Below are 23,813 nucleotides of genomic sequence, written 5' to 3' on the forward strand. Positions count from 1 at the left end.
GCTCAGAATCCGTAAGGGGAGATTTCCATTTACTGCAATATAGTGCAGTCTTGGAGTTGTATATTTAAGTAGCAGGGAGTTTGGAGGGTGCAGCCCCCCAAGTGGGGGATGCAGGGGGGTGCAGCCCCCCTGGTTAAACCCGTTAGGGTACTTTTTTTTTTTTTTTTTTGTCTTTTTATAAGGTCATTGCTTGAAGACATCGACCATATGGTGTCGACCATATGTTGTTCGATGATTTCAACCGTCAATCTTATAATATAGACCCCATTTCTCAGTGTACATTTAACACATAGCTGGGAAAAGTTTTACACCTCTTCCAGTATAAGATTGTATTTTCTTTTCAAGATCAGTAACATTAATGTCATTAACTTTATTTGCATTATTTGAAGCTATCACTGCCCAAGTTTTTGTCCTTTTCTTTATTACACAGCAGACTGCACTCCAGATGTCAGATGGCACATACACTCTGTTGTTAATTTTTGATTTTCCTGGGATCACTCCTACAACAACATATACTTTTTTACAGCCAGCTGTTTTTGCTGTCAGTCCTTCTTCATACTCTCTCCATTTACCCTGGTTCAGAGTGTTTAACTGTGGCACAATGTTGGTCAGGGAGAATGTAGCAATCTTGCTATCCTGTTCTTCTTGATGACTGCATGGGTTAAGATGCCCTCTGTCATACGTTGAAGAAGTGGGAACATAATCTGCAGTAACAGCTTGACTTTCTTCAAGCTTGTTTTTGTCAATGTTTGATGACCTCTCTTCTTCCATGTTTCTGGAATAACTTAAATTTACAAGCTATAGAAAAAAATAATTAAAAGTAGTTAACTGAATAATTATGTATCAATGCACTTAAAATATTTTTGTTAAAAAAGTATTTATTAATGTACTTAAAACATTTGTTAAGACAACATAAATCTAAAATCTGGCTATATTCAAAACATGTCATTTGTTTTTAGTCATCATGCAAAGAGGAAAATATGGATCAGTTATTTTTATTATTTGTGACCTCCATTCTCTGTTGATCTGGGTGCACATATCCTTATTGTCTGTGGAAAAATAGCAAATGCAAAATAAATAAAATAAAATTAAACAAATAATAAAATATGCAGTGACTTTGTACAGTAAAAAAAATATTTGCATCAATCAAAAAAAATGTAAAATGAAATAAATGTGTTTGTTTAGCTTGAATCAAGAGGTTTTCATATGAAAGTGATAACCTGATAAAACAGAAATGTATATAGTTAGTAACAGAAAGAAAATAAATCTCATTTTATTTCCAGTTTTTACAAGATGATAGCAGTCATAGTTTGTTGAAGTGGAATGTAATGCAGTCAGTAAAAAATGAATGACTGTTTGCAACAAACTGTGTTTTTGGAATGCATACTATTTTATGTCTAGCATATTATATATTACATGATCCTGCTACAAACTGACAGGTAGTGCAGTTCTTGTGATAGCTGGGAAATGGAGATAGATTTTAAACCTTTAATTAATATCATCAATGATGCATTTGTAATAGCTGCTGTCATCAAAATACTTATTCTAAGCAGTCCTAGAAAGATACCAAAGATACTAAAAAGATAGGGTACCATAGAAAGTATCCTAAAGTGCAAATTTTCAGTGTGGTACAGGAGCTACTCAGTTGTAGATCAAAAAGTCCTACAAAGGATAATGAAAGCTGCAGAGAAGATAAAGAGCTCCAAACTTCCAGCGCTACAGGGGTTATACACAACAAGATGTCACAATAAAGCCACAAAAATAATCAGGGGTCCTACACACCCTGCTTATGAACTGTTCACATGCTTTCCATCTATCAGAAGATACCTCAGCATGTCCTGTAAAATCTCCAGGTTCAGAAACAGCTTCTTCCCTCAGGAGGTGACAGTCAAACTCTGGCAATAATCTCAGGAAAGCTGGACACTGACAAAATATGGGAGAGCCAACTCTTTTGGTGCAAATAAATGAGAGACAGTTCAGATTCTAAACTCTAACAATATACAGAAGGCAAAGAATATGCAATATTATACTAACTATATCCTCTTATTCATGTGAGAATCGCACAGCGCAATAGGAACTTCAGCAATAAGAAATCATTCAGTTGCTGAAAATTATAGTTAAGATAAACTTTGGTAATATGTAGGTAGAATAACCTGTCTAATGTGAAATGATGACTATGTCTGTTGTATGTGTTATCTTATGTATGTATATATCTTCTCAATTTGAGCCTGATGCAGGCAATTTTCTTTAGGCTGCACTTTTGTAAGCTAAGTGACAATAAGGTTTACTTTGATAACCCATTAGATTTGTTCCCTGAGAAAGCAGTGCCATTGGAGGATAATAAAAAGTATATGGAACAATATATTCTTTCTTTAAAAGACAAAAAACTGCAATGCATGCACTTCATTGGTATGCTGACTAAAAAAAAATTGTCTAGAAAACAGAATGCGAGAATCATGATTTTTGAAAAGACTTCCTGTGAACCAAGATACTTTTCGAAACTGCTTAAAGAAAAAAAAACATTCAGAACCTTATGGAGACTCAAAAGGAGTTGATTTTACAGACAGAATAGTAACAAGATGAAATGCAAATAAATTACACAGATGTGTTTCAGTTTGCATACACCCCTTTCAGATCACAGATGATGTTTGCAAATTCTTAAATTTATAAAGCCAGGATTATATTTGGTCTAAAAATTAAAGCCAGGATTCTGTTTGGTCTAAAAATTAAAAATTGTGAGCACTATTTCATAATGATCAAATGCAGGAAAACCTTGTTTTTCTGCAGGGATTTACTGTGAAGTACAAACAAAATCAGACTATTATCCTATCAGTTCTTGATGTTTACTGTTTGCCAAGACAGTGGATTTGACTCAGAGGAGTTTCTAAATGTATCTAATGGCTTCAAAAAGACAAAATTCCACTAACTGATGGCTAGAAAGGCAAGTTAGGCCTTGTGAATAAACAAATTGAAAGAATAGAAAAATGAATTATGTAGTTCAGCACTGGACTGGCAACTCTACACTGTAAAATCTCTACTGCCAATCATTCTGTGGACCACTAATGGGAGCAGCTGAAAGATGAAGAAGAAGATAGACAGAATTCAATCAAAAAAGTGTGACAGGTAATAAAGAAAAAAATGTATTTACAGCAGGACAGGCTGAGAAATTCCAGGGAAATACATAATAGTATGAAAAAAGATTTACTGAAAGTCAAATAAGGACATTTTCCTCCATGAAAGCCAGAAGCTTAGAAATAATGGATAGTTCTGAAAAGAGGTACTCTAATGATAACTAAAGGAATACAGGTTAGGCTCAAAGGCACCCATTGAACTACTGAAGGAATTAGATTTTCATACATGATTTCTGTTATGATGAGCTCCTATATACAATGATTTGCGATGGCTGAGTAAGGAAAATCAATATTCGCAGTATTTTAGCCAGATAACTTTTATTCCAAGTAAAATTATAGCTCAATAGAAATTCTGTTAATATTTCAGTCATGAGCACACACTGCCTCAAAGACTCACATGCAAAGCATTGTGGAATATGTCCTTCTTGAATACTATACAATAGTCTTAAATAGGCAAATTACAATAGTACTAATTTACTATATAAACAAATTGTGTTTTAACTTTACATTACTTATCATCCACCCCGAAAAGAAAGAGAGAGGGAGGCGTCTGAACTCAAAATATATAATTTCAGAGATGCACAACTGATGCACTGCAAGTCAATACTCTGGACTGATCATGTCAATGCATATTATTATGTTTGCAACTGCAATAACTGCAGTTTTTTATGAAACATTTTTAATAAAACATTGTTAGCAAAATACCTTATGGTGAAAGTTGTATGGCTACTTATCTATCCCTTTTCATACAATCTCAAATCTGGCATAAAATTCAGATCTCAGATCTTGAATTTCTTGTTCAATTTGGGTACTACATGTAGCACTTAAATTAGGACTAGAAAATTAAGCCTGGCACCTGTAAAAGGAAAATTAGGAGACAGACTATTAGTTCAAGCAATTGACCTACTACAGTCACTAAATAAAACAACATCAGCTGGATTAGGAGCAGCCATACGTGTCTGCTTTGGCTGGGCAGCACATGGTCTGCCAGCATGGGTCAATGGATACAAACTTCTACTCTGATCTTAGATATTCGGTTGAATTTTCAAAGACACTAGAACAGTTTCAAATGAGATTGATCTGGCTATTCTTACCTCAGATTAATGTAATTGGTTATTTGGTACTTTAGCTTCAGGTTGAATTAATCAGGAACCATTTGGCTATGCCTCCGATTCCACCTAACTATGGTACCATCTTTGATTTGTATCATGTTGGAACTTAGTTCACATGTCCTTTGTGCATCAACATCTGATGTGCTCCCCATTTTTCTATCCCTCTAACTTTGAACATATAGCTTAGCCTGGTTATAAGGCAGGCAGAGAATGCATAGTGTATGACTTATCATAGAACTTTTTATATGATATTTTAACTTTTTTGATAAGTTTGTTTGATTGTAATTTAGAAAACAGTTTTAGGCTCAATTTCTGAATCTAGTACTGGAATGTCTGCTCTGATTTGTCTACCAAGCATTAACTTTGAAGGACTTACTCCTAGAGAGTTACATGAAGTACCTCAATATAACACAAATCCTGCTGTCTTAATATCTTTTTCGATGTTTTCACTACTCTGTCATCTTCCTTCCAACATTCAGTTGTAGATAACGGGGACTTGATATATTATGATAAAATCATAGTCATCAAGAAACTGTTATATCTCACTAGCCATAAACTGAGGACTGCAGTCAGTAGCTACTTCAATGGCTATGTCATATCTTGAAAACATTGTTTTGAATCTGACAATGACATTTTGGATATTTATAGCTGGTACATTAATTACTTCTATATCATGATTAATAACAGTCCAGAACTGTGAGGTAATGTTTTCCTTCAAACACATTTAAGTCAGCAGCTATCTTTTGTCAGTGACCTTGTGGTGATGCATTTGGCATGAAAGGCTCTCTTTTATAATATCTCATGGATAATGGAGAAAGGAGACTTAGACACTATATTAGCAATGTTATGACTGATATTTGTCAACCAAAGTGACATAATGTTTCTTTCATGGTATTTCCTATGGCCTTTATGACCTTGTTTTTGATGCAACATTTCTTCTTGCTGTAGTGAGGCTACATGAGTTCTGTCATGATATAACACACTGACATATAATGATATTTGTGCTGAAAATGTATAATACTTATCCAAGACATTCTTTGCACCCAGTAATATGGCCATCCATTTCTGTCAAAGATAATTGAGTTTGTATCCAATTATTTTGCCATCCATTTCAGAAAACTTAATTATGTCTCACAGCTCTTAGATATTTTGGGTGTTTGCATAAGCTTTCCTAGTATCTTCATAGTGACCTGTCTTGTAGTCATTATACTCTGAACACAGACAGCAATATAATTTTCTGTTTTGAATATTGGTTTGTCAGATATAGGATGTCCTGTACAGCACATCTGTGAGAAGTAACTACTTTCCAGGCAGTAGTCTCCTTAAGGGTAACATCTGGGAGGCATTTTGTTAAGATCACAGGAATAATTCAGTAGTGTTAGTGATGTGTAGAAACATATAACTTAAGAAATGCCTGAAATTTGTGGAAACTCTTTCCTCAAATTTGTTTTTATTTTTCAAATACATTTGAATGAATTCCATACTATTTATACATAACATCTTAAATAACTATGTACACTATTTACACTAGCCTGCCACTATAACAGATCTTAATCTATACAGCTACTTTATAAGTATGTCCAATCCATTATCAGAGTGTCTGATCAATTATTGTATAGTGTCAATCAGTGATAAGACTTTCCCCCAAGGTTTGTTGATAAATGGCTTTGGATAAATTCTTACTCCTTTAATTTTAATTTCCAATAATGCTGTGGTCTTCAGCAGGCTGTAGAAGTCTTCCAAAGTTGGTATTATGTTTGTATTCCGTCTTCTTGTTATGCACTTCCTTGAAATTGCAAGTATAGTCCATACTAGATACATATTTGAATTATTCAAATGAGGACCTTCATTCACATTCAATTATACAGCAGCTTTAGTTAAATAAAATTATTCATTAAATAAAGCTTCTAGAAAGTTATTACTACCATTCCAAAATGACTTAATTTAACACAATCAAAAAAAAATGTGGTCCCAATCTGCATTGTGTACTTGCTCACATCTCCAACATATTCTTTTTATGGAAGAACTAATTTTACTGATTCTGTCTGGGGTTAAGAATGCTCTGTGTAAGCATTTCCAATTAAAAACTTTCCAGTATTGTGTAAAGGATGTATAGTTTATCGATAATAAGATATTTGTTTTAATATCTTCAGTTAACCGTGAGTGTCCTTTGTTATATATTTCCAATATGAGGTTTTGGGTGTTGTTTTATAGTTTATCAATATTTTGTAAAATTTTGAAATACTGTTTCCCATGTCAAAGTCATTATATATGATTTCATATATGTATTTTGTAAATTTAGGTATTTCTTTAATTGAAGACTTGTTAATTATTCTACTTAAATCTTGTGACTATGACAGAATACTCTGTAAAGTTAGCCAGTCCTGTTGTGGAATTTTGTATGCTGTTTTTATTACTTGCATATCTAAAACTTTTAGTTCTTTGATACATTGGAGCCAACAAACAAATCCTTTCTGTTCCCAGGAATTTATAATTTCTTTATATATTTTATGTGGAAAGTTCTTTGTGACTATAAATGGTGTCAAAAGATAAAATCAGATTTTTAAATCTATATTTGTATTAATAAGTGTCCTAAATAAGTCAATGTAATAATTAATCATACAAGTTTTAGTGGGTTTAGTTATGTTAAATTTTAAATTAATACATATGTGCCATGGCAAATTGTTTTTATTTATTATTTGAAATTTTTTTGTAAATCAAGTTTATTAATATTACAGTTAGTAATTCTTTCCAATTTGCAGAGTAATTTAGACTTATCCAGTCTAAGATTGTTTTAGATATTGATGCTTTTATATATGTTTCTATATCAGGAAAGTTTAATTATCCCTGTTTCCATGGTCTGATATGATGTATTAAAGCTATTCTGTTTCTTTGGGAAACTATTTCTTTAAGCATATTACTTTCTGGCAGTTGTATTGCCAATGCTATATATATAGGATTTTGGGTAGTAAAACCTTTTTTATTAACTGTAGTCTATCTTCAAATGTTAATATTATTTTGTTCCATTTTTCCACAGAGATTTTAATTGTATTGATGACATCATTATAGGTTTTTATACTAATCCATTATTATCCTTGAATAACTCAATTCCTAGATATTTTAAGGTAGAGTCTTGTTTCCTTATGATGTGACCCCCCCCCCCTTAGTCTGCAGTTCTTTTTTATTTAAAAATAAAAATTTTGATTTTTATTTATTGAAATGGGGTCCTGATGTGATGTGAAATTTGTCAATTAATATATCTAATTCTTCTAATGTCTCTTTTGCATTAGATAATGTTAGTAATATGTCATCAGCAAATAGCATTTCTTTAGAATTGTATTGTTCATAAACATCTATTCCTTTGATTTTTATATTGCTACATATTGAATCTACCAATATTTCAATAGCCAGAGCAAACAGAATCAGTGACAAGGGACATCCTTGTTTAGTGATTTTTGTTATATGTATAGATTCTGAGGTAAAAAGACCTAACTTGACATATGCTAAACTATTTGTATATATATTTTTAAGAGATGAACAGAGGATGTAAGAAATTCAAATAGCATTAGGATTTTGAATAAATAGCCCCAATTTAGGGAATCAAAGGATTTCTCTATATCTAAGCCAATTATGAGTGTTTCTTTATTTTCTCTATTAACATAATCTATAAGAGAAATGATCCATCTAAAATTGTCATGTGTGTGTATATAACATATAAATCCAGTTTGATCATTAGTTATTGTTTTGGATAGTGGTATTTTCATTCTGTTAGTTAATATTGTCATAAATATCTTATAGTCATTATTTAATAATGATATAGGTCTATATGAGGTACAGAGGTTTGGGGATATGTTTTCTTTTAGGATTGGTGTGATTAAGGAATATCTCCAAGAGGGTGGTAATAAAGCTTATGGCTGAATTTCTATTGCAGTTTTATGGAAGATGGATAGTATCTTTAAGGAGAAAGTTTATATATTTCCATAAGTATGCCATCTATGCCTGGAGCTTTATTATTTTTGCCCTCTTTTATTATATCTGTAATTTCTTTGTAGGATATGGGTGCTTGCAGATCTAATTTTAATTTTTCTGGTATTTTTTATACTAGAACATTTTTCATTTAGATTTAATTGATCAATATGTATATTTTCTTTTTGGAAATGTTCTATATAGTGATTTCTATAGGCATCAAGAATGTCACCTATATCTGAGAAAAAATTCCCTTTCTATTCATGGAAGATACTTTTAATGTTATTAGCTTTTGATTGTATTTTGATTCTTGTGGATAAATGATATAGACATTTGGGAGAAGTGGCCAAGGTATTAATTTTGAGTATTTCCTAAAGCTAAACAAGTTTTATGCGTTAGAATTTCGTTGAATTTATTGTACTTCTGCTTTCTTTTCATCTCCAAATTATTTTGATTTTTTTCAGCTTTTATTGACAAAAGTTAGGATTCTAGATTTAATAATTCAGAATCCCATTCTCTGATTTTTTTATACCAAGTTAGGGTTTTACCATATATTTGTAAGCTTTTAATGAGTCCCATATCATTATTTCATTTATCTCTGTGGTGTAATTAATGTCCAAGAAGAACTGTAAATCTGATAATAACCAGGGATTGAACTCTTAATGGTTTGTACCCATTTTGAAGTTTTAGTATCAATTAATTGTGGTCTGAAAAGGTCAGGGAGTGATTGAGAAATTAATGATTTTAAAGTGTAAGTCATGGGCAGCAAATATTTTATTTATTCTAGTTTGGGTACCAAATCTGTGATCTTTATGGGAAAACAACAAAGACTGATCTTCTTTAAATTTGAAAGTATCTACAAGATGAAATGATTCTACCCACTTGTTTAAAGCTTTTGATACAGCAGATGTATGCAGTGGTCTTTTATTTGTAGTTTTAGAACTATCAAATATATAGTTAAAATCTCCTATTAATATTAAGTTGCCTTTATAATTATTGGAAATGAAATCCAAGTGTTTATAACAGTTCTTGTTCCAATGCCTGGGAACCAGTATAGATTGGCTAGGGTCCATATTATGTTATTATATTTAACTATTACTAATGCCATAAGATCTTCTTTATCTTCATACTTATAAATGATTTCTGGGTTTATCACATTTGTTTTCCATAAAATTGTTACCTCTTTTGTCTTTGTCTTATAAGGGGATTGCACCAATATCATATATTCCTTAGGACTCCATTTGTAATTGTCATTTGTTTTGAAATGAGTTTCTTGAAGGAAGAAAATTTGTGCTTTGTTCAGTTTAAAGTATTTCAGTAGATTTGATCTCTTGTTATGATTGTTTAAGCCATTGGCATTTAAAGATAATAAAGTTAAATCCATCTTAGGTTTATTTAGACCATGTATTTTTTATTTTATTGTGACTATTAAACATTTTCCAATGATAAATATAAAGTATATGTTTGAACTTTTAAATGAAAATTATCAGTTTTATACTTTGAGTGTTTACTAATAAAGTAATGTTTTAGTCAGGCATACTAAAAATGCTTTTGTGAAATAACAAATTTAGATGAATAAATGTTAACAAAACTAAGATTTGCACTAGCCATGGAATGAAAATTATTCCTAATCTGATGGATAAACCTAAGCCCATCAGATTATCACTCATACCTTGACAATCCAGAACATGTGAGCTCCATGAATTAAGTTATCATATGGAAAATATCTGTAATAGGAATAAGCAATACTTATATTATTTTGAACAAATATAGTACTACTGTAGATTAGACAGAATTCTAAAACAATATAAATGTCTACTGATTGTATAAGCAATTAATATTTACATGAAAGAAAAATGGCAAGCAATTCAATCATAGTAAAGTAGGATGTATCATATATAAAACCTCAGTAAAAGATTATACTGCACAGTTATTTAACATATTCACCCTTACCGATGAAGTATTTCAAAACTTATTACTTAATACAAATAGATGGTAATAATATTTATTCCTAATGTTTATAATACAATGTATTTTCCTGGATATATCAGAAGTTATATTTCATTGTTTGCCAGCATTTAAGTAATCACTTGTTGTTGCTAACTTACTTAAAGCATGAAGTCTGTATTATGTGAACATTGATGAAAGCTAGTGCATTTTAATTATCAGTGCATCCCTCTCCCCACCATTTCCTACACATAAGAATTTCCATATCTGTCATTTCTTATTATAAAATGAGTGAAATTATAGGTTAAAATATCAAATTCACTTATTGTGATTAATGATTACAAGTTCCCTTTCCATATTCATAAATTGCCATTGTATGGCATATACTGAAAGTTTTTAGACTTAAATGGCAACATTCTATTTTGCATAATCAGCAAAGGTTAAGCTGAGTGATTATTGTCAATTGAATACTATTTGTTCAGAATGTGATTGTTACATTCTGTGACATTCCTTGTTCATGCTTCTATTGTTTCACTTGAACAACTTTGCAGTTTGATGTCATGTATAAAACATTAGTTAACTTGGTAACTGCTTAAGTATTATATATGGTCAAGATGGGTTACAAAAACTACAATTCAAGTTAAAGCAATTACATGACTTGTTATGCACATTTACTTATATAAGAAAACCATCATGCTTCCCCTCGATGTTCAATATAGTGACAATTTATGACAAGTTGAAACAGTAGTGTTATTATACACATGCCTATGTTATTAAACTAAGTGTCCATTCTCAATTTAATACTATTTGTTCAGAATATGATTGTTACATTCTGTGACATTTCGAGTTCAGGCTTCTATTGATTCTCTTGAACAACTTTGTCAGTTTGATGTCATGTATAAAACATTAGTTACCTTGGTAACTGCTTAAGTATTATATATGGTCAAGATGGGTTACAAAAACTACAATTCAAGTTAAAACAATTACATGACTTGTTATGCACATTTACTTATATAAGAAAATCATCATGATTCCCCTTGATGTTCTTTGTAGTGTATGTCATTTATGACAGACAGGGGTCCAGGGAAGTAAATAGTGTAGGAAGAAATAGCCAGGGAATTGTTATGGCTAGGCTTGTAAAGGCTGATAGCCTAGTACCAACCCATGAACCTATGAACCTATGACAAATTAAGACAGTAGTATTATTATACACAAGCCCATGTTATTAAATCCTGTCTTTAATATCTAAATTCAGCAGACTGCTTTATCTTATATGACAATTATATATTTTATGTCTAGATTTACTAAAATCATATATTACATAACTATTGTGTGTGCTTAGTTATTTGAGAGAGCACAATTTGTAATGCTTATTCTTATTATTAGCTCCTTCCAAGTATGTTTATATAGTCTGTAGACTTTTAATTATGAGACCCTTCTAGTTTCTTGTTATATTTCCATCATTACATACACACATATCAGTACTTCAAGCATGAGCAACAATGCCTATCCAGTTTTGCCAGAATACCATTCACTTGTTCATGTGGTATGTTTCCAGGCTGTTCTTAAAATATCCAAACCAATATTTGTCCTGTTCCATTTTACCAGCCTGTTCCATGCAGTGGCCACTCTGCCAGAGAACCACTCAACACACCTTCCATTCCCACAGATATTTCCACAAAGGAAATCTAATGACTCTCTAGCACTTCCCAGAAACTCCAAATACCCCTAGAATCAGCTATCCCTATATGCCGAACAAGTCCAAGCAAGCTCACCTCCCAGACCACTGCAAAGGGTACTGCACAAGAGCAAGTGCTCTTAGTCTTCCACAATAACTCAAACTTCCACTCTTATGTAAGTCCTTAATGTGTTTCAACCAAAATACATTTTAAATATAAAATTGCGCTTATTTTATTTATATATTTTTTATCAAGAATCAAATTAATGGGCTAAATGAAGTGTTGGGAGACCATCAATATGTGTACATGTGGTTTAAAACAGCCCTTTTATTATATATATATATTTTTTAAACCATAAACTTCATTGCTGAGAATTATCTCAGAGGCTCCTCAAACCCGTTAAGCATTATTGTCACTCTGTCTCTGTTACCACAGCAATCTGGGAGTATCTATTTCTGTTAGTGTGTCTGTATACTGCATAACAGAGGCTCGCAATGCACCTGAAGCAAAGCTTCACTTCACTACAACTTCAAGCCTAAATTCCTTCCCTTTCAGTGAGGCAGCTGCCAGGAAAAGAACGGAGAGCAAACAGATTAAAAAAAAAAACCCTCCCAACAAGCCGCCACAACAAGAGATAACACATTCTTCCAGCCTTCCCACCTCTCATTCAGCAGATGTATAAACAAACTATTCTCTGCCAAAATATCCCTAATCACAGTTTTATCCACCCCCTTCCCCTGGATCCAGGCTAAACCACCAAATGTCTCTTCCTAATACACAAGCATCAGTAAACCTTGATCACAAGCCACAACCCATGGCTTTCCTGAGATGAAAACGGCAACATACGACATCTGACAGACACAGCTGCATCCACACACACCATGTCAGGCTTAATCAAACAGCACTCAAAGCTATGATACCTGCCATAATTGATATTAACTATATTTAGACAGAATAATAATGACATTTGTACTAGCTGCCAGACACAGCTGCATCCACGCACTCCATATCAGGACTGATCAAACAGTACTCGTAGCTATGATACCTGCCATAATTGATATTAACTATATTTAGACAGAATAATGATGGCATTTGTACTAAGAGCCTGCTACTATTATTAAAGCAGGATATACATGACATTTCTAAATCATACTTTAACTGAAGAAGTCATTAGTCTCCATGACAGCATTTTTTTTCAAAACACTCTACTGTTACTGCTATTATATGTGAAGTTAATTGGTTACATTTGAGTCTGAACTCTGATGAATGGTACCTTGTTGAATTAGTTAATTAATTACTTAAATTATTATAAGTAAAATCAATAAAAAATGAACATGATAAGTATTCACTGAGTTCAAGTAGGGGACTAGAAACTTCTATGTTTGTATTATATGTTGCTTTGTTTGGCTTATATATAATGTAAATAGTAGCCCCTCTTGACCTATTACTGGACTCTGAACATTCTGAACAAATCATTACTATTTCTCAGTTGTTTAAGAAACACTCCTTTTTTAAAATAAAAACAGATGACAAGTGATGTGCCATATCAGATGATACTTTGAAAGATGTAGTTGTAAGCTATCTTGGAATCACTTTTTTGTTTCTTCTTTCTAGCATCGGTCCAAGGATTTGTTTTTTTTTTATTCTTTTAAGAGTAGGGGCCATCCACTCCATTTCTTCTGGGAGAGACACTATGTTGCTGTTTTTAATGAATATAGTAGCTTATTCTAAGTCATTAAAGTTTCTCATCTGATTGGCAAAAGTATTTTTATCTTGGCTGGAAAGGCTAGCTGTGCTTTAATGTTGTTTTGTTTCAACAGTTTTATTATTGGCCAGACATTTTTCCTTTGTTCTAGTATTCTGGAAGAATAATCATTGTCAAACCTTATCAGGCTTTGATTGTATTTTAAGGGTGATTTTCTCCAAGCAGATTTTAATATTAGTTCCTTGTCCAGAAATGAAACAAATGTTATGACTATGGTTCTAGCTGGAGTATTTGTTGAGTTAGAAGCAGGTTTCCTCAGTGTTCTATGTGCCCTTTCAATTCCAAATGAAAGCCCATCTTTCAAGTCTAAAAATTTAGGAATCCAGGTTGCTAAGAATGAAATGTCTTTTCCTTCAGTGTTTTCAGGCAGACCAAAGATCCTTATGTTGTTTCTCCTTTCCCTGTTTTCCAAGTCATTTATTTTGTTAAGCAGCCATGTATTCTGTTTAAGCAGAAATTCATTTTGTAGTTCTTCCTCTTTGAGTCTCCCTTTCAATGTCATTTAGAGAAGCCTCTATATTTATTATTTTTGTATGTTGTTGCTGTAATAGTTCCTTAAGAGTATGTCTGTTTTAGAGAATTTAATTTGAGGTTTTCTACATCATTTTTAAAGCCACCCTTCTTCAAAGATACTTCCTGTAAGGTAGATGCCATCAATTGCAGTTCTTTTTTCAAAGCAGCATCTGGTTGAGAATTTCATGAGTTGTTCATATTCACTGACTCAATATACCCCCAAGTTACTTGACAGGACAATTTTTGTATATCTCCACCAAAACTGATATTTATGTAGTTTAGTAGTTTATCTATAGATTTACGATGTTTAAAACTTGAAAATAATAACATTTTCCTATATTATTATACTAGTTTATGGAGCTCTCAAAATTCACTGCTCTCAGTTGGCCATCTAGGTTCCACCCCCCTTTTGTGGAAACTCTTGACCATGTTAAGTAGCCACAGAATTTTCCACATGATGACACACGTGGAAGGCATTCCTTTTCAATTTGAAAATATGTCTGCTCAGCCTCTGTCAGTATTTTTAAGCAATAAGTAACAGGAGATAACACTTGCTCATTTTTTTGAAGTAAAGCTTCACCCAGTCCATAATTAAGAACTATTGAAAGGTTAGTAACATAAAAGTAGGCTAGCATTGGAGTGGTTGTTAACATTTGTTTTCCTTCTTTAAAGTCATAGGCCTGAGCATGTCCCCATGCCCAGGTGCATTTTTCTTTAGCAGAGCAGTTAAGATACAGCACAGTTGAAAGGACTGGTGCAAACTTGCCTAAGAAATGAATTAGGCCTAGTGTAAAGCACAGTTGAAAGGACTGGTGCAAACTCGCCTAAGAAATTAATTAGGCCTAGTGTATTCATGTGGGTTTTCTACAGGTGCTCAGTTTTTTCCTACATTCTAAAGATACCCAGTAAGTAGATTACAGACTCTAAATTGCTGACTAGTTTGGGGCTATGTCTTCCACTGTATGTAAAATAACCTGTTTCTCTCTAAAGTATAACCACTATGTCTGTAATACCGGATACTGCAGACTTTCCAACCTTCTAGAACTGACTTTTCCGTGAACAAAAAAATAAAAAGCAGTAGTTAAAGGACAGGTTAGTCAGGCTTGCTAGAATAGTGTCAGGCATAGATATATTTTATAGGGAGAGTGAAATTTTGGCAGATATGTTTTTCAAAAGAGGCTATCCTAAAAATTTGTAGTGGAAATTATGGAGGAGGTATGGAATAAAAGAAGAAATGGTGTTCGTAAGCCTGTCCTAAATTCAGTGGACAATACTGTAGGTCCACAAATTGTCTCAAGAAATAATGTTAACTCCTTTGGTGATAGGAAAATGTTTATGACAACTTATACTTTGGATAGTGGAAATTTAAGGGAAGAAGTGAAGAAAAATTGGAATCCATTCAAACTGAATAGTTGTATTTTAAATAAACTAGGGTAGAGATCTAATATTATCTACAGGAAGGACACAGCATGTAAGAATTTATTAGAATCAAATAAAAAGTGCATGGTTAGAAACATCAACTCTAAACTGGGCATATTCAAATGTGGATGTTGTACCCAGTGTTCCAGTGTTTATATATACAAATCAGTTTACAGTGAGGGGTGTTACATATCCAATAGCAGGCTATTTTACATCTGATTCAAGTCAAGTGGTGTATTTAACTAGCTGATGCTTCTGTTCAGCATTTTATACAGGAAAGACTTCAAGAAAATTGAAAGAGATAATTTATGAACACTTGGACATTAACAAAAACAAGATGACTAATGCTTTAAGCAAACATATAGAAGACAATGTTACACATAAGTTTAGTTTTGTAGACATAGACCAAATAGTGATGAATGTTGAAGGATTTTTACTTTTATTTCTGACCATTTTAATAAGTGTGAGCTGGTGTGGCAGTCAAAATGAAATGCAACTAGTTTTCCAGGGCTGAATGAGTCCTGTTCTATTAATTCTGTTTTAAAACAAAAGTATTATAATGCTTATAAGTCTTACAAATGTTCTATGTGATTTAATTTTTTGCATATCAATTAAGTCACTTATTGTTATTAGTTGTTTTAATCACATGATAAGAAAAAGCACTATAAGCACTATATATATATATATATATATATATATATATATATATATATATATATATATATATATATATATAGATATATAGGATCCATACAGATCCCCAAATGCACTTTCCACCGAAGCAGAAATCACCGAGCATACTTAACCAAAAGTACTGTTCATTTTGGATAAGCATGCTCATTGTGCTGGTCGTACTATGGTGCGGAAAAGGGAAAATTCCCTTTTCCCCACTTTAGTGTGACTTCGGAGTGAGAATACTGACGTAGGGGGTTGTGGGGTGCACGGGGGCTTGCCCCCTTGCATAGCAGTAGGTTTAATGCTGTTTCTTTTTTTTAAACATACTTTACCGTAAATGCTTTTTCTAGGAAAGCACTTTCGGTAAAGAATGTTCGGTGATAATAGATTCGGACATTTGATCTTTCAATCAAAAGTCCTATATATATATATATATATATATATATATATATATATATATATATATATATATTGGATTAGGTATTTTATTTAGTTCTGAATAAATTCCTATTTGTAATTTGGAACGAAAACACTTAACTGTAGAAAGTTTATATGTGTTCTTAAGTTTTTATCAAATAAAGTTGGTTTTAGAAGGTTGGAAGGTCCAGAGTATCCAGTATTACAGACATTGCGGTTATTGGTTTGTTGTGGTCCTGAAGAGAAGTGGCATTTGAGTCATCACATCGGTCTCTTTAAATTATCATTAACCATCTTAAATCAGTATATTTTTGCACACAACCATTTTTCTTTATCACTGTGACCACAGGAGCATGCTACGTGGTTTGGTTACACTCCCAGTTATGCCATGGCTTTGCATTCACCTGAGCTCTCCTACAACTTTAGGGTGTCATTTTCCTATTCACATAAAACAGATCTTCTCACTGACCCTATTCAAATGCAATCTAAATAATTGGATGGAATAAATTCACCCTCAGTTGGCACCCATGTCCCTCATGGACAGGGGTAGCTGGTGTTGATCACAGACATACTCTGTTCATAAATTTGTTGTGTGAACTACCCAGAAAGAACATATGGGGATACTTGGGATTAACATGGCTAGGCTTGTAAAGGCTCTAGGGCCACTAGCCTAGTAGCCTCTTTTGAACCTATATGGAACAGAATTTTATTTTAACTTGATTTTTACTGTTTTTTTAGATAAGACGACCTACTTCACCAAACACATCTCAGCTGTGCCTTACACTAACTTCATTTACTCTGCAAATTATACACATGTGTACAGCAGATTATGTGTGGATCATCCAGCACATAAACCCCAAGATCAGACTTGTGCCCCCTCCACTCAGACATGGCTGGGAATTTATCAATACTCCTGAGTTTGCCTTTAGTAATATCAGTCTGTACTTCATGCAACTATTGATGCTTCAAGAAACATATACAGGTAGCAGGTGAGATGACAGTAAGTAGTATAATTCACAGGATTACTCTTGAACCCCACTGAAGCTGAAGGAACTGGGAGTCTAACTTGCCTGCTTGATTCAGTATCAGACACAACAGTCACTGAACTGAGAGAAAAATGCTTTTCTCACATTATAACTTTTACTTTCTGAATCAACCCTTATAATTGGCCTTAATAAATAACAACAGCATGTCCCTGTCAATTATATTTCTCCTACATTATCCTATGTACAGGAAGCTGTTGTGATTTACCATGATAATGGTAACACCTCAGCATTTGCTAGGCTTACAGTCACTCCGACTCTCCAGTCTCTCCTGCATTTTCTTGGGATGACTGGAATTGTGCCTCTTCTTTAACTTGCCTAGCTCTCTGTGTTTCACCTGACACACCTAATTTGTTAAATTAATATTAGAATTTTCCATTTTAACCAGTTCTGCCTCTGTGGAGATCTTTCAGTTTTTGCAAAGATTCTTTTGCTTTCTTTCTTCTCCATGCAGTTGACCATGAACTGCTCCTAGTTGCCTTCTCATTCACTTGGTCTACCTACCCCCCCCCCCCATTACTCCCCTTGACTTTCTTCAGTATGCCAGCATGGATGCAGACATCCTGGGATGACATTATATTGCTGCCCCAGGATTTTATACTTTAGGCACATCACCTGCGTGGGTCCTGTGATGTTCCAGAATGGGCATGTGGTATGCACTCATTGCTGAACCATCCCAACCTTTGACAAAGGACCCATGTTAATTAACCACTTGCCCATTCATGTAAGCACTCTGTCGGAGTTTTGTCACTCTCACTCGGAGATAATCATATTTTATTGTTTGCTCAGGGACAGATGCCTCTCCCATCCCACCCCCACGGGATGGGCACATCCATTCTCGACTGCCAATACCTTGAACACCTGAGACACTAATTACTCTTCTGTGATATGGGCCACAGACAGGGATTTATCCCCTTGTGCCATGGCACATGCTACTCTTTTTTATAAAATTAAATTTGCTTCAGGTTGTATCTTCTTAGACCCTTCCACATCAACCAACCAATCGCAATTACATCTTTGATTTATTTGTTTTTTGTGCCATTATACCCACAGTTTACAACTACTTTATAGAATTACATCATATAAGCTTCAGAATAATCACACTTTGACATATTCCATTTTTTTGCATAAAATGTTTATTGGATTTACCAGCCACTGATTCATATGGTGTATCTTGTCCCTCTGTGAATTAAATGGAACTGTAAATGGCCTCCATCTCAGGGCCCTTTTCACCTAACAAGTTATTTATCTGGTTATCATCTGATTCTTTGTCTAATGTGGTGCCACTATGAAATGTGTGAACCTCTGTTTTCAGCAAAACAGTTTTAGGAAGTCAAATGGCTTTTAGGTTACAATTAGTCTTTTAAATTAATTTTTTTTTCAAGTATTAATGATTCAGTTTTTGTGAAACAATTGCCTTGCAAGGTATAACAGTGTAAGCTAGATATAATACTTGATGATGAGAATGCATTCATTCAGGTGATTTGTTATGGTTTTGCAAGTGGTAATGGCATTTGTCAGTCCTTCTGTTTCTTTGAAAGAATCCCTTCATTGTCACCATGTCATGATGCAGTTGTGCAATGGCTTAGGATGGCAGGCGAGGAACATCAAGATTCAACATCACTTTAATCAAATAGTTAACTTTTATTCTGCACGAAGTGGCAGCTCAACAAAGATGCTGTTAACTCTTCAGTCATTTCTAACTGACATTGCCCCAAAGATATACTGCAATGCATAATGGGATACATATGCTCTAAAAATGGCAATAATATACAATAGTCTTAAAGAGACAATGACATAGTATGTATAAACACTATAACAGTTTTATGTTACTTATCATTACAACTCTGAAGAGCATGATGGGCAGTTTTATACACAAGATACATTTATAATCCTGGAGACATCCCAAAATAAAACCAGAGATATTGCATCAAGATGTATAACAATTTATGGGAGTTTTTATTTTAGTTTTCCATGTCAAAATAAGTCAAACAACTGAATAATAAGTGGAACTACCAATGAATTTCTCACCCAGAAATGTTAGGAAAATGCTTGGAATAATTCAGACTGTGATAGTTATTTCCCTGGTAACTGTGTAACAAAATGTCTCTAAAATCTTCAGAGCAGGTTAAAAAATTAAAGCACCATAATGAAAAAGAAGTGGAGAAGTGAAAAAATTCCAGTGACTAATAAATAAATTTCCTCTCTTTGATTTTCTCCTGCACTTTACAAGTTGCAAGTAGTAACTGCACTAATTCTTAAATTAAGAACATATTAAGAATATAGGATGATCATTCTTAGTGGGGTGAAACAAGCCAGATTATTAGGCTCCTAGGAGTGGAAAGGTGTGTTCTTCATATCAAATGATTAGGAAATATAAATATGCCAGAGTTATTAATAGCCTCTCCACGTACTTACATTAGTCATTTAAGTATGTATCTATCTATGTAATTTGTCTTACCTGCCATTTGTCTCTCTCTCTTATTTTATTTATTTAGTTTACTTGGTATTAGTTATTTTGACTCAACACTAATTCTTATAAAAAAATGCCCATTTCATATAGGCAGTATAAAAATTATACATTTTTAGATGATACATATTTCTAGCACTGGCTGTGTAGTGGGTGGATGTGTATCTATTTAAAATTGTATGTTCACTATATTTCACTTTATTCTTAATATATATGGAAAAGGTTTATGCCAAGGACACCTGTCCCTCTAGACCTGCACCCAAAAATTGATGGAATGGGTAAGGGTAATTTCTGATTAATAATTTAATACCTTATCTCATACAGAAACTAAGTGGGAAGAACATGCATAGATGAATGACTGCTATGTAACAGTGAGTCAGATGCATAAACGAGATTGTGAACCCTTTATTTTCTGGTATATATACACACCATACAGCTAGACATTTACATTTTTTTTTTCATTTTGTATTTATCATTGTACTCATGTTGAAAAGTTCACAACTTACAAGGATGAAAATACTGTGTCCATAACCGCTGGGACCCATTAGTTTCCTTACAGATATCATTGTGCTGGGATAGGGATGTTTACAGATCGATGTCACACTCTCAGATGTCAGAGACAGTTCCATGCAGCAATTACTGTTTGTTCTCCCAGAAGAATGCATGCTGTGCATAAGTGGTGTTAGGTGCATATACAGAAAACTCTGCTCCTGATTAGTAGGTTAGGGTCATATCGAGAAAACCCTGGTCCTTTAATGGATGACTGTGTCACTCCTGGCTCTCTCATCTTTAATTGTTATGGAAATAAATGGAAAAGTTAAGTGGCCAGGTAAGGGTTACTGGTTAGTAGTAAAGCAGAGCAGAAATAAAAAAATAAATAATTATATGTTTATAAAGTTTTATAAGATCCCAAGGCTACTATGAGAAAAATGTTGGTGTTTCACATAATTTTAGAAATATTTTTAGTTACATTAATATTTTTAATCTATGCATTTATGCTCACTTTATTATATAGTGGGTGTGATACCTAAAATTTAAAACTGAATGACAGTTCACTAGCTACTGTTGTGAAACCATAAGTAAGATATAGGGAAGAAAAATACTGGACTTGGGGCAGACCATGCCACCTGCAGTTCTCACTTTGTGTAAATACATAGTACTTTGATATTTTCTCATGACTGAGAAGCTATACCATGTTATCAATATATTCCTCAGAAAGGACAAAGTGCAGTTCCTTGGTGATTCCTTAGAAAAGGGAATCTCATTATCTGAACATGTTTTCTATCTGCTGAAAACATGTTAAGCTTACTGCCAAAGTTAGTGAATGCAGGTCTGTTGAATGCATAGTCTGTTTAGCAAACAGCTATGGTCCAGTTCAATACAAATCATCTCACAGAAATGGTGAAAATATTTTGGCAGAAGGAGTAAGGTAGTATTGAAGTATATCTACTGATATATCATTTATCTTATTAGGTCTGAGAAGGCAAAACTTTTGGCAGACTTTGGGAATGCAAGGAAGTACTGGGGAACTTGAAAGGAGGAAAGGGAAACAGGCTGGTAAAGGACAGAAATCCATTTTAATTATCATTTGTGTTGGACGTACCAATTTAAGTTTGTTGTCATTTGGTACAATGTGAGTCTCCCTTTTCTGATACCGGGAAGGACAAAAGTTCCATTGCTACTCATCCATCTTAAAATTAGATAGGGAACCAAAGCATGGTTGTTTGGCCTTGGAGTCCTTGGTTTCAGTTCAGGTTTGAAACATGGATGGGCACAAGCAAGAAAAGGATGGGAAGATGTATTTATTTCTTTACTGACATGTGATTACCAGGAAAATTCAACTGGGTAGGTTCCCATTTTCACCAGTGAACTAAAGAAAAAGTCTCCAGAATCCAAATCCAAATGCTGTTCCTTTTAATAATTTGTTTGCTGTTCCTTTTAATAATTGCTTTGCCGTTCCTTTTAATAAACTACATTATCACCAGTTCTAGAAGCGAGTGGAGTCCTTCCTAAGTGCCTATACTTTTTCTTGGTTTTGTAGGTTCCCATTTTCATCACAGGCCTGGGGAGAAAAGCTCCAAAGCATTATAAAAACATTTTAAGAACAATAAGTTTACAAACTGCAAGAATAATATATAAATATCAACAATTTAAATAATCATACCAAGTTATGCATGATGTGAAAACACTGAGTAAGAATAGATACAACTTATATGACAACGATATAATATTTAGAGAAATTTTAGTCAGTTTATGCAGATATTAATGGTAAGTTAATATAATACAAACAGGAACTGTGATATGAAGTGAGAGAAATAAGGGAGAGTAAGGAGGTGTAATATATGAATAGCTAGTTGTTTATATTTAGGGATATAGTTTATCCTGGTATCATACAAAAAAAAAGATTTTGGCTAGGAAGTCTTTCATAATGATTGACTTCAACAATTGGCTAAGCTTCTGGTGTCATTCTAAGGGGATCCAGTATCTGTCTGCCTGGGATGACATGATTGACAGACCATGATGCTTTGCCAGAGATGACATGCACCTGTCACCCTTGGTATTCCAGATACTGGCTAAGCCTCTTGCCACCCCTATAGTGCCTTTTTTAGGCAAGGTTCAAATGGCAAATTCACCACCTTAACAGGTACAAGCTTGAAAAATCTAAGGGTAATGCTACTCAATGCTAGAAGTCTAAACCTCAAAATGCATTCACTTGAGGCACTCCTTAAAATGGAGAATATCGACATCTGTGCAGTGACAGAGACCTGGTTCAAGGCTCCAGAGAGCACCCTGCATTACCAGGCTATAATTCATAACACACCTTTCTGCCACCTAACCTGGACAGAAACACTAAAGGTGGAGGCATGTCCATATTTATTAAGGATATCCACACCTACAGGCTAGTTGCTCAGCATAATGCATCCAAGATTATCCAAGTGCAACTAACTCTGGGCAAGACCACAATCTAAACTGTAACTTGCTACAGATCCCCCACCATGCCCCAGGATTCCCACTCCTCATTTCTTGATACTCTGGGAAATATTAGGGTACACCCCAACACCCTAATAATGGGTGATTTCAACTACCCTATCATTAACGGGGAAAACTACTAATGTACCAACTCTTTTGCTCACCATTTTCTGGAATTCATAAATTCCAACGCCATGGATCAACTTATCCACACCCCCACCAGGGGCAGCAATATCCTAGACCTGGTCATTACCAATATGGGCGACTGGTGTTTCACACCAGTGGTCAATTCCTCGTTGGTCAGATCTGACCACAAGCTAATCTCCCTAGACATCCACAAGCCTCCCCCACCCCCCATTAGGGAAACCACTTTAAAGAATTTTGCCAAAGCCAACTTCACGCTTCTTAAGACAGAAGTGGCAAACTTCATGACACCCATGCAGATGGACAATAGAGGTATGACTGCTGAATCCTACACAAATGCACATTATAAGCACTTACATGAATGCATGGATCGTGCTATCCCTAACAGAACCAAGATGCTATCCTCCAAAAAATGGAAGCCAGTCTGGTGGTCTCCTGCCATAAACAATCTCTGCAACAGAAGAAAGAAACTGTTGCAAAAAAGAGTAAAATCCCATGATTGGAGGAACTCCGTGGTCAGCCTCAGTAAGAAGCTGAGATCCCTCATAAAATCCTCCAAAGC

General features: G+C 33.9%; 1 protein-coding gene across 1 annotated transcript in view; it reads right to left on the bottom strand.

Annotated features, from left to right (window-relative positions):
* Positions 1-252: 252 nt before the first annotated feature.
* Positions 253-23,813, bottom strand: part of LOC122805803 (endonuclease domain-containing 1 protein-like) — an 82,729-nt gene continuing 59,168 nt past the window's right edge. The window contains exon 2 of the mRNA XM_044076066.1: positions 253-798. Coding sequence (XP_043932001.1) covers positions 283-798 — 516 coding nt within the window. The 3' untranslated portion in view covers positions 253-282. The remainder of the gene's footprint in view (positions 799-23,813) is intronic.

The sequence above is a fragment of the Protopterus annectens genome, chromosome 7.part0 (assembly GCF_019279795.1).
Source record: "Protopterus annectens isolate FY-2018-M chromosome 7.part0, PAN1.0, whole genome shotgun sequence".
Lineage (NCBI taxonomy): Eukaryota > Metazoa > Chordata > Ceratodontiformes > Protopteridae > Protopterus > Protopterus annectens.